The sequence below is a fragment of the Lepus europaeus genome, chromosome 20 (assembly GCF_033115175.1).
Source record: "Lepus europaeus isolate LE1 chromosome 20, mLepTim1.pri, whole genome shotgun sequence".
In the NCBI taxonomy this organism is placed as follows: domain Eukaryota; kingdom Metazoa; phylum Chordata; class Mammalia; order Lagomorpha; family Leporidae; genus Lepus; species Lepus europaeus.
The window spans coordinates 63,173,730-63,187,958 of record NC_084846.1 but is presented as its reverse complement, the minus strand read 5'-3'; the positions used below and the strand labels follow the sequence as shown (position 1 = coordinate 63,187,958).

Here is a 14,229-nt window from a genome sequence, read left to right as displayed (position 1 = left end):
GGTCCCACACCAGCTATGGAAAAGAGAGGCCCGGGACGTTTTACTGCGCTGGAGAGTCAGGATATGCCGAGGAAGTGGTGCCCAGAAGGTCACAGGGGCCTGGCTGACACCAGCACAAACTGTGAGCCGTGGAGAAGGTGGGAGTGTGGCTCAGTGCAGCGGCAGGCTGTGGATGCCTTCATTCGAGAGGAAGCGTTCGCTGCAGCGAGGCTCTGAGTCCCTGGTCCGTGAGGAGGAGCGTCTGTCCCTGGTGGGAGAGAGGGGACCAGGAAGGCCCCCCCCCCCAGGGCCTCAGAAAGGAAGTGCATGCCGGTTGGCAACTGTGGGGAGGGCGTCCGGGTGGCTGAGGGATTCACACACACACCCCCAAAGCTGCCTGCACAGGCACGCGTGCGTGCCGAGCTGGGCCTGCACTCCAGGGTTATTAGGAGTGGACACAGGGCCAGGGAGGAAAGTTGAGGAGCTCCAGCTTAAAGGGTGGCAGCATGGCAGCACCACCTAACCCCCACTGTGCCCCGTGGATCTCTTCAGCAACTTTGTGCCTAATCACCAAACCCTGGAGACACCCAGAACAGGCGTGTGGTCACCTGTGTCATGGAGCAGCCGTGGAGCATCCAAGCCCTAGGTGCAGAGAAGGAAGCACACGCGAGGCCGTGTGCACTGTGACTGCCTGTGTGTGACCTAGACAGACAGGCCAGGCGCCACACAGGACTGTGGGCAGATCGTAGCAGTGGCTCTTAGAGATGTCACCTCAGGAGGGTAAATTTCCCCTGTGCCCACTCTCCTCCATCAACACAACTTGTAAACAATGTCAGACAACCAGACTGGTTTGTCAAGGGACCTGGGACTGTTAGAGGAGTGTGGCACTCATATCCCCTGATCCCGTGTTCCACACTGAGTCTGGCCCTGCAGGTCTGTGAGCTCCAGCCCCCCCTGGGGTTTGGAAGGGTGAGTGCAGGCCTCCAAATGAGGGAAAGCACAGCAGCGGAAAAGCTGCAAACCCAACCAGCTTGTAGTGTTGTAGCGCAGTGTTTGGGCATCAGTAACTTGTCCGCTAACAGACCTGGGCGTGGGGGGTGTTGAGGAGGGTGGAGTTTGGGAAGGAGAAGGGGGGGGTGCATGTGGGAGTCACAGCCCACAGGGCAGTGGAGTTGTCCCAGAGGGCAGGTGTGGGGGAGGCCAGCAAGTGCAGGGTGACAGTAGAACGCCCTTGTTCAGGACACCACCGTGGCGACAGTGCCATCAGCCTCCTTACTGGGAAGCTTGTCCTTAGGAAACAGAGCAGGAGATGCGCTGAGGGTACTGAGTCAATATTGGAACATTTGCAAATGAGCTCCCTCAGCACTGCGGCCAGCTACACCTTCACAGTGATGAGAGTGGGGCTGGAAGCCGAGGGCGGTGTTGTGCACGCGGTCAGGATAAAGGACCAGTGGCACCAGCCACACCCAGGAGGACGATTGTGATCAGAGAGCAGAGGATAATGGGGACTGGCGTTGCGGCGGGGCAGGTTGAGGTGCTGCTCGAGACATGAGCAACCTGTGTCGGAGTGCTGCTTTGGATCTTAGCTGCTCTGCTTCCCATCCAGCTCCCTGCTAATGCACCTGGGAAGGCGGCAGAAAATGGCCCAAGTGCTTGGGTTCCTGCTATGGAAGTGGGAGACCAGGATGGAGTTCCTGGTTCCTGGCTTTGGCTTCACCCAGGCCCAGCTATTGGGGGCACTTGGACAGTGATCCAGAGGGTGGATGGAAGATAGATCTCCCTCGCTCCCTCATGGCTCTGCCTTCCAAGTACACACACACACACATACATACACACATATACAACACACACATACATACATACACACATGCATACATACAGACATCTTTTAGAAGAAAGCAAGGAGCCATTGCAACCCCATGTGCACTGCTGGTGGGGATGTAAAATGGTGTAACCGTTGTAGAAGAGTCTCCCAGTTCCTCAGAAAGTTACCTCTAGGGTGACCAGACGCTGCAGCAGTTCCGCACTGGGTGAGTGTCCAGAGAACTGAAGGCCAGGGGCGAGGATAGGTGTCTGTACGGGGGTGTTCACAGCTCTTAACAGGTCAGTGGACAAGCAGCGCGTGCTCCGTCTGTGCGGTGGAGTGCTTTCCAGCCTGAAAAAGGAGTGAAGTTGTGATCGATGCGACGGCCTGGATGAACCCTGGGGCCTCACGCGGACTGCAGTGTGGCAGTCACACAAGGACAGGCTTCCGTGTGTGTGAGCTGGAATGTCCAGACCGGGCACGTCTGTAGAGGTAGAATCACTGGTAGCTGCCAAGGGCTGGGGGAGGGGAGGGGCAAGGGTTAGGGTGAGGTGGGAGTGGCTGCCAGTGGACACGGGGCTTCTGGGGCGGGGGAGATGAAAGTGTCCCAGAACCAGGTAGTGGTAGTGGTCACCCGATTGTGAATGTACCAAATGCCATGGAATTGTTCACTTTTGAGTTGTATTTTAAGTTTTTTTTTTTGTTGTTGTTTTTGTTTTTGTTTTTGACAGGCAGAGTGGATAGTGAAAGAGAGAGACAGAGAGAAAGGTCTTCCTTTTCCGTTGGTTCACCCTCCAATGGCCGCTGCGGCTGGCGCATCTCGCTGATCCGAAGCCAGGAGCCAGGTGCTTCTCCTGGTCTCCCATGCGGGTGCAGGGCCCAAGCACTTGGGCCATCCTCCACTGCACTCCCTGGCCACAGCAGAGAGCTGGCCTGGAAGAGGGGCAACCGGGACAGAATCCGGTGCCCCAACCGGGACTAGAACGCGGTGTGCCGGCGCCACAAGGCGGAGGATTAGCCTATTGAGCCACAGCGCCGGCCTTAAGTATGTTTTGTCTCAATTAAAAAATACTTTTTAAAAGCAAAATGGGTGAGGCCAGCGTGGCATAGCAGATTATGCTACCGCATCTCGTGGGAGTGCTAGTGAAGTCCCAGCTGCTCCACTTCCCATCCAGCTCCTGCTACCACAGTCCTGCCCAGCACTGTCCATTATGGCCTTTTGGGGAGTGACCCAGTGCGTGGAAGATCTCTGTCTCTGTCTCTGTAACTCTGCCTTTCAAATAAACAAATCGTTAAAGAAAGAATTTTAAAACAAAGAGGGGCCCCTGGCTCCTGTCGAGGCATTTGTGGTGCACATGCTGATGTCCATGTGTGAGGTGGCTGCACTACGCAGGCCAGCAGCCACTGGCCACATGTGCCACCACAGGAGCCCCTGGCAGGCCGTGCGCATGACCAAGGACTTAATGTTTCTCTCTGTGTTTTTTGTTTTTTTTTAAAGTAGTCTTAAATGTTAAAATCTATTTGGCTTATGGTACAGGGCGTTCAGCCTGTTGGTTAGGACTCCAGTTACGATGCCCATGTTCCACATTAGAGTGCCCGGGTTCAACGCCCAGCTCTTGGTTCTGGCTCCCTGCTGATAGAGACCCTGAGAAGAAGCAGGCGAAGGCTCAGGTAGTTGGGTCACTGCCACCCACTTGAGAGACCTGGATTGAGTTCCTGGCCTAGCCCTGACCATTACAGACATTTGGGGAGTGAACCAGTCGGGGAAGGTCTCTGTCTTTGTCTCTCCCTCCCCCTCCTCCCCCACAGCCTTTCAATTAAATAAAAAATTAATTCAGAAACTTGAAGAGCAGCGCGCTGGCATTGCAGCGCAGAGCAGCCCCGGGTGGAGCTGGTGCTCACCTCTGCTCTTCCCTCCCCCGGCCTCCCAGGGGAGGCAGAGGTGGATCCTGACATCTTGTCAGGATTGCTCTTCCCAGTTCTGGAAAATCCTCTCTACCTGAGTGCCTTCCTGCGCTCCTGCCCCCTCCCTCTAGATTCCTGGGCTTCGTGGGGCCAGGCGTGTGGTGTGAGGGCCCGGGCAGCAGGGCTCAGGTGGGGAGAGGGGCTGCATTTGGACACTGACTGTGTCCAGCTCCCGTGGGGCACATGATGCCCTGTGGACCCCTGCAGCTTGCAGGTAGTCACCTGTCCACAGCCTGCTCCTGGTCCACTCGTCACAATGACCCTGTGGCCTGGCAGGTTTCACCCTGTCAGTCTGAGCCTCTGTGGCTTGCTGGCCTTGTCCTGCCTGTTCCTTCCGTAAGGAGCTCAGTGGCCTTGTCCTGTCCCACAGAGTGCACAGCTAGAAGACAAGATCGGCAGCCCACCCTGTTGCTTCATGATGCTCTGGAGGGAATGTCCCCCCAGGAACCCAGTCTCTGATGACATGAGAAGTGTGGTACCTGTGTCTCAGCATGTGGGGTGTGTGGCCCCTGTCTCTCACCACGTGGGAGGTGTGGCCCCTGTGTCTCACCACGTGGGAGGTGTGGCCCCTGTGTCTCACCACGTGGGAGGTGTGGCCCCTGTGTCTCACCACGTGGGAGGTGTGGCCCCTGTCTCTCACCACGTGGGAGGTGTGGCCCCTGTGTCTCACCACGTGGGAGGTGTGGCCCCTGTGTCTCACCACGTGAGAGGTGTGGCCCCTGTGTCTCACCACGTGGGAGGTGTGGCCCCTGTGTCTCACCACGTGGGAGGTGTGGCCCCTGTGTCTCACCACGTGGGAGGTGTGGCCCCTGTGTCTCACCACGTGGGAGGTGTGGCCCCTGTGTCTCACCACGTGGGAGGTGTGGCCCCTGTCTCTCACCATGTGGGGTGTGGCCCCTGTGTCTCACCACGTGGGAGGTGTGGCCCCTGTGTCTCACCACGTGGGAGGTGTGGCCCCTGTGTCTCACCACGTGGGAGGTGTGGCCCCTGTCTCTCACCACGTGGGAGGTGTGGCCCCTGTGTCTCACCACGTGGGAGGTGTGGCCCCTGTGTCTCACCACGTGGGAGGTGTGGCCCCTGTGTCTCACCACGTGGGAGGTGTGGCCCCTGTGTCTCACCACGTGGGAGGTGTGGCCCCTGTGTCTCACCACGTGGGAGGTGTGGCCCCTGTGTCTCACCATGTGGGAGGTGTGGCCTCTGTGTCTCACCACGTGGGAGGTGTGGCCCCTGTCTCACCACGTGGGAGGTGTGGCCTCTGTCTCTCACCACTGGGAGGTCCGGCCCAGGCCCTCTGTGTGCACATGCGCTGGCTACAGGCACCAGCCCTGTGTTCTGCATCCTGTCCTGGCTGCGTTTCACTTGGCTTTGAATTCCTGTGATGAGATGAGTCCCACGGATCCCAGCACTGGGGGCTGCCTCCCCACCCAGGGCTGAGTCTGCGCCGCCGAGAGCAGGCTGAATCAGGTTTGGGGGTGGCTCCTAGTGGGGCTCCTCTTTCTCCATCCTTTTGAGACCCCAGGACTGGGCCTGGAGGACCCAGGGAAGGGGCTTCTGGGAGCTCTTGTTCTGCGTGGGGCTGAGCCCTAAGAGACCTGGGCCACCCCGAGACGGCAGGAGACTGGGGCCGGGAAAAGCAGTGACGAGAGAGGTGACGAAGAGCAGGCACATGGGGTGGCAGGACAGCCTTCTGGGGTGGGTTTGGGGCTGGCGGGGGTGGCCCAGGACCAGGTCCTGGTGGGCAGGGGACCTCTCAGGCAGATGTCGTGTCTCAGTGAGTGGGGGCGAGGAGCACACTGGTGAGCGCCATTCTGTTTCTGAGGGTCAGGGCCCTGGTGAAGAACAGGGAGCCCCTGCGCACGCTCAGATCACTTGTCACAGGGCCACCCCCTCAGAGCACTCGGCCCTGGGCTCGGCCCGCGGTGCTCGGCGGCTCAGACTGGCTGACCTGTGGCTGCTTCTCTCCTGTCCTTAAGGGGTCTCTGCCTTTCCTGCCTGCAGGTGAACCTGAGCAAGGTGGGGGAGTACTGGTGGAGCGCCATCCTGGAGGGCGAGGAGCCCATCGACATCGACAAGATCAACAAGGAGCGCTCCATGGCCACTGTGGACGAAGAGGAGCAGGCGGTCCTGGACAGGCTCACCTTCGACTACCACCAGAAGCTGCAGGGCAAGCCGCAGAGCCACGAGCTGGTACGCACGGCGGCCTGCTGGCAGAGGGCACGTGGCGATACTGGTGCGGGAGAGGACAGGTGCCTCATGTGTGGCTGGCAGGGCTGGGCAGGGTGTCAGGAGGTGGCGTCCCATCCTGCCCTGGGACCTGGGTCCTGTTCACACGGGGCATAGGGACTGTGCCCGAAGGCCCCCCTGGGACTCCCGGGTCCTGCCTGCCGCTCCCGTTGTGTCTTGTTCAGATGGGGCTTCCCTGCACCCGCAGGCCCCTCCATGGAGAGCTGAGCCAGGAGCTCGCAGGTGGTGTTGGATGTGGGCGGCAGGTGTGAGGAGGCGTGGGGTCAGCAGCAGGCTGGGGTAGGTGGCGGCCCAGGCCGGAGACGGCAATTAATGAGATGCGTGCGCTTTTCCTTCCTATTTTCATAATCCCAAGGGCAGCTATTTAGGGAAGAGAGGATTGCTTTCCTGAGATTATTTTTACCACCCCGTGTCCCATATCCACAGCACCATGGGCCAGGTGCAGCAGGGCACAGAGAGCCGCTCACATTGTCTCTGGGAGGAAACTTAACTCTGGCATGTGCAGGGACAGCCCCGGTCCTGGCCTTCTGTGGCCGTGGCCAGCATGCTTGCCCGGCTCCACAGGTGCGCCGCTTCTCCCTGCAGGTAGCTGGCGTCCCCCCGGCGCGCACACTGGGGCCAGTAGTGAGCACCTGCTGTGTAGAGGTGGGGTGGGTCACTTGGCCACAGTCCCCTAGGACCAAGGTCTTCTCAAAGCACGGAGGGCGTGTGGGAGCTGTCAAGCAGCGGGAGTGGGGTTTGACCCCTGTGTGATTCCAGACCGCTCTGTCCTGGCCTTGCAGCCCCTCCTCTGGCCTGTGTCTGAGAGAGAGCGTGCCTGTCCATTTGGCCCTTTGCCACGGAGTCTGTGTGGCACGAAGGTCCCAGCCGCAGGGCCGGGGGAGCTCACCCTGGGTTGTGGACAGCCAGCCGCGCCTGGTGCAGTTTAATCCAGTTACCCAGTATTAATGTGTGGCCGCCAAACAAGCAGCCGACCTGTGAAGCTTTGCCTTGTGGGAGAGACACGAGGGACCTGCCATCCTGCGTCCACAGCCTCGGCAGCTGAGATGCAGCCACAAGTGGACCTTTGTGGGGAGGAGTCTGTTCTCACTGAGCTCGGGAACATGGACACCCGTTGTCCTGAGTGTCCCTTAGAAGCACCCAGGCCTGGCCCCCGTGCACATTTCCCCTGGGTGCTGAGTCTGGGGTGTGAGCTACTCCTGCATCTGTTAGAGCCTGTGGCGTCTTCAGTGGACTTGCTGTGGGGCAGAAGAGAGGCTGGAGCATTCCAAGTCCTGGGTGTCTCGTGGTGGCATCTCCCGTAGAACGTGCACATCGGGAGCAAGGCAGCAGTTGCTTGGGGGCTGCCAGGGTCAGGTACACGGGGACGTCGGGCTCGGGCAGCCCTGCCCTCTGCCTTCCCTCCCAGTGCTCCACAGCCTCCCCGCCTTTCGGGCCGCGTGTGCTGTGGGTTTCTTGGCCTCCCTGGCATCCTTCCCCTCCTTGTGCTCTATTGATGCCCCTGGCCCAGGGCCCTCGGCTGGGCACCGTGCTGGTGTGGGCGTGTCCACAGGGAGGCACGAGACGGGGCCGCTAGTCCTCCCGGCTGCAGCATCCCGGCTGCAGCACCGCTCCGCCTTGCTTTGCCGTCTCATCCGTCGCCCGCCTGGGAAGCGGCTGCTCTGCTCTCTCCCTCTGCAGAGGCCTGAGGCTCTCCTCCCCCTGCCCCTTCTGGTGGGCACAGCCTACCTGCTGCACAGGCCTGGGAGCAGAGTGGACTCCGGAGGCAGCTTCCAAGGAGTTTCAGGGCCTCAAGCTCGTGCCAGGATCCTTAATGCCAGCCTGCCGTCGGCCAGCCTCGGGTGGGAGGTGGCAGTCCTGCACACCACGTGTGTACTGCACACACGTGTGCTCGCACACCTGCTCTGACGGCAGCACAGAGGCTGCCCTCCTGGTCCCGGCCCATAGCTGCTTGGGGCTTGGCATTGGGGGCCCAGAGATGGGCAACAGCTGGATTAGGAAGTACCCAGAGAGGAACCTGGAGATGCTGTGGCCTAACAGGATCCCTGCGTTGAGCCTGCCTCGACTCCACTGTGGACTCGCCACAGGCCGGGCAGCTGTGGACCCCCCAAAGGGGTGTGTGTGGTGCCCCCACCCAGAGTGGGTTCCCTGCGGACACCTTTGGTGACCTGCAAGAGCCCAGGGCTGGCATGTGTGTTGGGCCTGTGGTGACCCCCTTGCCAGGGCTGACCTGCTGTGTGGCCCCCAGCCCCGTGGCTGTGAACAGTAATGCAGCTCTCAGGGCTTGCTGGGCCGAGCTGGGACCACCAGGCTGTCTTGTAAAGTGCCTAACTCCCTTTTTTCTTGAATGATGAACCAGATCTGGAGAGGCAGGGCGGTGCCCTTCTGTGGCCACATTCACACACCTGTTCTCAGGGGGGTCGTTTTGGGAGGACCCCCGAGCCTCACTAGCAGAGGGAGAGAGGGAGCGGGCCACGTCCCCTTCGTGTGCTGCGCACCCCAGAGCAGTCGCGGGCAGCGTATGCCCTGGCCCCGGTGCGCTGGGAACTTGCCGCATGTCAGGCTGTGCCGATGCCAGAGGCGCTCTGGCAGCACAGCCTTGTGTTACGCCTTCGATGTCCCTCTGCGGTCCGAGCGCACGTGGTCCCCTGCATCTTCTCCCAGGGTGGCTCCTTCCTAGCAGGATGTGCATGTGCAGGGGCCGTGGCTCCGTCTGCACGGCCGTGCCTGTCAGGGGTCGCTCCGGCTTGCAGATGGGTGGCCCTTGACGTGGCTGCTGGTCCTCGGAGCGAGGGGTGCCGGGAGCGCACGCTCTCTGCCTCTGCGCCAGGACAGGTGGCAGCTTGGCTTCCCCAGTGTGAGAGCAAGTCTCAGCGCTTCCCCTCGCAGCACGGGTCTCCGGGGAAAGAGTGGTGGCCACGGCTGCATGGCGTCACTTGCCCTGCTGCTGGTGTGGGCTCTGTCCCCGGCTTCAGTGACCTCATGCAGCATCCTGTGTGGGTTCTCTGGTTGGTGCACTCCTGTGTGGCCGGGCTGCCCTGCCTCACGCCTCTTGCGCAGAGATGTGGCCCAGACCTCCATGGCTGAGCATGCCGGAGGGTGGGTGCTGGGTCTCCATGCAGCTCCTGTACCCCAGCCTCTCGGTGTTAGCACCTCACTCTGATCACGTCGCAGCACCTTGTTCCCAGAGGGGACCTTCCGGAGTCTCTGAGCTGTGGGAAGTTGAGGTAGATGCGATGGATCCCTGCTCTGTGTGCCGTGTCTCCGGCATCACTTAGGATTGCGAACAGGAAACAAGCATCTTGCCAGGAAGGCCGTATTTCACTGCGGAGCAGCCGCGCTGTGTGTCCAGCAGCCTTGCTGGAAGCCAGGAATTTTCCACACTGCTCAGCCTGTTTGCCAGCGAGAGGAGGGGTGTCTGTCCCCGGCTTTCTCATGACCACAGGCCCTGCACAGAGGAAGGAGCGACCACCCCGATGGCGCTTGGTGGCGGCTGCTTGAGGAGGGGGTGGGGAGATGGTGATGGGAAGGAGGGCCCCCAGCTCAGGTGCAGGTGCTGCCCTCCAGGCCCAGCCTTCCCGTGCCTCCGCCATGGGCGCAGTGGCCACCAGCCGGAAGGGCTGTGTCTCCAAGGAAGCTGTGGGAGGTCTGACCGGCGGGCCCGCTGCTAGGCATGCTGAGGTCTCTTCCCTGCGTCCCATGCTGGCTCCGCCCTACACCATCTGATGCTGTGGTTCTCTGTGCCAAGAGCTCCCTGCCTGGGCAGCTCCTCGCACCCTGCTCGGTGGCTGTTAGGCCTGGGGCCCTGGAGGCATTGTAGAATTTGGACAGAGATCCTGGTGAGAAGGAACAGAAGATGAGCCATAAAAACAGCCGGAAGAAGGAGGGTTAGAAATCAGGCTGTGGGCACCGTCTCAGAGGAGCTGGCAGGCACCCGGCCCCTCCCTGCTCATGAGCTGCCCGGGGTCCTGCTGGGTGCATCCCACGCCCTGAGGAGGCAGGCGGGCCTGGCTGGCGGTGTGCGTGCGTGCTGTGTGACCCCTTTAATCTCTCTTTTCTGTTCGTAGAAAGTCCATGAGATGCTGAAGAAGGGGTGGGATGCTGAAGGCTCTCCCTTCCGAGGCCAGCGGTTCGACCCAGCCATGTTCAACATCTCCCCGGGGGCTGTGCAGTTTTAATGGCCTGGAGGAGGGTGCAGGCCGTGCGCACAGCCGCCCCCAGCTCCCTGTGCCAGGGGCTTGCTCGTCTCGTTCACCCCGGCCTGCCTCTGTGTCCAGGGTGAACCAGGCCTTGCACCCAGACCGTGCAGAGGCAGCATGGGGCCGCGGCGGAGGGGGGGAGGTGCTCGGATGCAGGAGGGAGGCGTCCAGCCCGGGATCACAGGCTGTGGTCTCCACAGCAACCAGCCGTGCAGGCAGCGCCTCCTCCCGCTCCCTGCTCGCTGCTGTTTGACGCTCTTCTGCTTGCTTTTCTGCTTGGGGGTGGGCAGTGTTGCTGGGCGAAGCCAAAGTTGTTGAAATTGTGGAGCTGGACGCTTGCATGAGGGACGTGTGGGTGGGCTGTGTGGCTGCGCCTAGGGCTGCTTTGGGAAAGCCCGTGCCCTCCTTTGTAAATATGTGCTGCCTGCCCCGTGGGCAGGGCGGGAAGCTGGGAGCCTCTGCACGTTCTGGGTGTCGGGAGGCCTTGGGACTGGCTCCAGGTCTGTGTGCATGGCCTCTGTCCTCCTCAGACCGCGACTGCCTTGCCTTTGCGTCTTGGTGAAGTGAACTGGGCCCGGCTGCCAGCGCACAGCCTGTGCTGCGTGGGGCGACTCCTCTTGGGGTGCACCGAGCCAGCACCCCCAGCAGGAGACCACAGCGTGCCCCGCAGCCCAGTAGCAGGACCCCAGGAAGAACGGCCGAGGAGGAATTCTGCGTGGGGCCTGAAGGCGCTGGCCCGCGGCAGCCGAGCCTGGGTGCAGGCGCCACGTCCCCACCCTCTGGGCCAGGCACTGCTCCGCATCTTGGGGCTCCCAGCCCTTCCCACGTGTTCTGCAGGGCCTGGCCTCTGCCGAAACCCTCTCGCCCTCACCCTCGCCCTCAGCTGGGGCTGCTCACCACCTCCAGCCAAGGTGCAAAGACCCCACAGCGGTGGGGCAGGGCCTTGGGGCCAGCGCTCCCGGTCCTCACAGGACCTCTCTGGCCGTCGCCAGGAAGGTGGTGCCAACACCACCTGGCACTGGCTGTCAGCCTTGCCCTGCGTGGCCGGTGAGAATCGGGGCGGCCGACACGAGCCTCAGAGGAGAGAGCCCTGCAGACGCCGTGTTCTCTGGTGCTCAGGGAGGGGCCGTCTGGGAGAGCAAGTTGGCAGTGGCCCGTGAAGAGGCCTCCGTCGTCACCGCATTGGGATAGATGGACGGGTCGCCCGGGAGAACGCGCCTGCTGTGTGGGCCTGGCTGCACCGCGCTGCCCCTGTTGACGGCTCCCTGTCACCCACTGAGGGCCTGAGAAAGCCTGTGTTCCCTTTGCCTCATGCTCCATCGAGGCTCTAGGATTTGCGTACAGCTGCCTAGCCTGGTGGAAGGAGGTGTGCGTGAGTGTGCGTGTGTGTGTGTGTGTGTGTCCTGTCACTCCGTGGCGGTGGGATGGGATTGTGCTACACCGGAAACTCGGGGGCTCACTTCCGCGGTGACTTCTTTCCCGATTCTATCTTATGTTGCTTTTTTTCTGTTCCCTCCCTGCTTTAATAACCGGTGAGCCAGTGTCTGGGAGAGCGGCTGAGGGGCCGTGTACAGTGCAGGCCGCGTGGCGGGAGCCGCCGCCTCGGGGAGCCTTGCTCCCGGCATGTCGCCGAGGTGGCACCGTGGACCGGCCCCGTGGCCAGAGCTGGCCCACTGCCTGTTTTCTCTTTTTAGACACAACAGCCGCGGTTTGGGCCCTGAGTCCCACCAGCTGAGGCCTGAGGAGAGCAGGGTGCCTGGTTCCCCTTGTTCGGGCGCTCGGCCCGCAAAGCTGCTCCGGCTCCTTGGTGTGTGTTTGCAATAAATCTGTATTTAAGCAGTTCTGGGCCCGTGTGTGACATTTGCTCTTGAAGCATCTCTGTGCGCGCTCACTGCCCCTGACTCCAGCTGAGGGGTCCCAGACCCTCACGAACAGCAGATGCCAACACCGGGACTTCCTGGGGGCTGCTTCCCGTCCAGGCTGCACACCGCGGCAGGTGGCTTTGAGAATTGCTGTGAGCCTCCGATCAGGGAAAATAAAGAATGTAGCTGCACGTCGTCCCCCGCTCACAAGGTTCTGGAATTGCGTTGTGACGTGCAGCTCAGGGTGCATGTGGGATTCTGAGCCTTTGCCTGGAGGGCCGTGCTTGCTCTGCAGGGGCCGCTGCGAGGCCCGGCCTCGTGGCCCAGCGTGCACCTGCTGCCGCCTGCACCCGGGCTTCCCCCGGGACACAGGACGTGACCCAGCATTGGACTCGGAATGTTCTGGCTCTCCCTGTCTCCTGCCGTCTTTGTCCCTGCTCCCTCTCGGGGCAGGCTGAGGAGGTGAGAGGTGTATTTCTTGAATGACCAGCAGTGTGTCAGGGTAAGCAGTGGGATCGCCAGAGATAACCCAGCAGAGAAGAGGCGTCCTCTGAAGCCTGCCCCAGAGGGTGGGGAGGGAGAAGGGCGGAGATGTGTTTCTGTGGACATGTGTCCAGGAGGCGTCGGCTGCTGCGCAGGGAACTCACTGCCCAGAACGCTGTGCGAGAACAGACCCTCGCCCCACCTCAGTCTGCTCCCGCGGCGGGCCAGCTGGCAGCCAGCTCAGCCAAGGGGAACGGCTCGCTTTTGTGAATCAGGATGAAGTTGTCAGCGTGGAGCCTGGCCAGCCCGGATGAGCTCCCTCCTGTGACCACCGGGCGTGTCCTCGGGTGCGGAGGGAGGGCAGGTCCGCTGGCCACCTGCGGGTTTTCGGAACAGGTGCCCGATGGCTGCTGCCCTGGGAAGTGTGTTCCTGGGCTCCAGGATGCCTCGTGTGGGTGCTGTGGGACAGTCCCTGCCGGGGTGAGCGCCCTCCTCGGTCGTTCAGCCCTGCTTCTCAGCTCACACGAACAGGTGGGGTGTGTATTCTGTCTGTCTTGCTTTTTCTCTGAAGACTGGGAATTGAATGGCCTAGTCTTCCTTCCCTCGCATCACTGGACCACCTCCCCCTTGGGGAGCCCCGTGCTCCCCAGGACTTTGGCTGAAGTGGCTGAGGGGCTGGTCAGTGGGGAGAGGACGCTGAGTCCACCAGTGGGGTTGCTGAGTTAGCCCCTGGTCCCGGCGCTGATGGAGATGCACACGCAGGGGGAGGGGCGACTTGAAGGGGTGCCCAGACCACTCTCCCGGAGGAGGGGGAATTGGGGGGCACTGGGGAAGGTTCCTGGACGGGAGGGGGTCTGGGCCCTCTCCTCCCCTGCCCCATGCCTCAGCACTGGGCCTGCTGGAGGAGCCTCAGGGACTTAAGTGCGCTCCTCCTTGTGCCATGGACACAGAGTGGCTTTCCTGAGGCCCTGTATCTGCCTCCTGGCCCGTGCCCCGTGGGGCCGGGGCTTCCTCTGAAGCTGGCCTCCTGTCCTCTCTAGAATTAAAGAGCGAGAACCAGCCACCCACCCTCAGGCCTGGTTCTTCCCACACCAGGACATCCCAGTGAGCTTTGTGCCCCAGCATTGCAGGTACTCCCTGGTGGACGAGGAAGAGGCAAGGAGGCCCTCGCTGTCATTCGCCCGCCCCTACAATGCCCTGCAGAGCGTGAGCAGCCTCCTGGCGTGGACTCTGTGCAAGAGCAGAGTGGGAGGGGCCGCCAGAGGACAGGAAAGGTAGGGGGCTTGGAGGCTGAAGAGGCCCCTCCTGCAGCATGGGGGGGCTCTCTGCTGGACTGGGGCAAGAAGCTGGCTTCCAGGGAACTGGGCTCAGGGCCATCTTGGGCCCCCTGCAGTGGCCACTGATGGACCAGGAGGTTCCAGCCTCCATGGAAGTTCAGGGGCTCGCCAGTGGTTGTTTGTGGAGACAATTGTCCCATGGTGTGGAGGCCTTGCCCACTGGGACGTGGCCCTTAGGGAAAAGGAGGGCGGCCGTCAGGTGGAGAAGGTTCCAGCAGCCCTGGGTGACCACCTGTCCCCGTTGAGAATGAAGAAGGAATTTTGTGGCCCCACAGTGGCATTTCTAAGCCTGGCGTCATGCAAGGTAGATACGGACTCAGTGTGGGCGCCGTCCGGGCAGGGGGCTCGGGTGCTTG

The 14,229-nt window shown here is 61.8% G+C and overlaps 1 protein-coding gene across 1 annotated transcript in view; it reads left to right on the top strand.

Annotated features, from left to right (window-relative positions):
* The window catches only part of NUDCD3 (NudC domain containing 3), a 97,097-nt gene extending 85,064 nt beyond the window's left edge, over positions 1–12,033 (top strand). Inside the window, exons 5-6 of the mRNA XM_062178177.1 lie at positions 5,747–5,935; positions 10,060–12,033. Of these exons, the coding sequence (XP_062034161.1) occupies positions 5,747–5,935; positions 10,060–10,170 (300 nt within the window). The 3' untranslated portion in view covers positions 10,171–12,033. The remainder of the gene's footprint in view (positions 1–5,746; positions 5,936–10,059) is intronic.
* Positions 12,034–14,229: the final 2,196 nt, after the last annotated feature.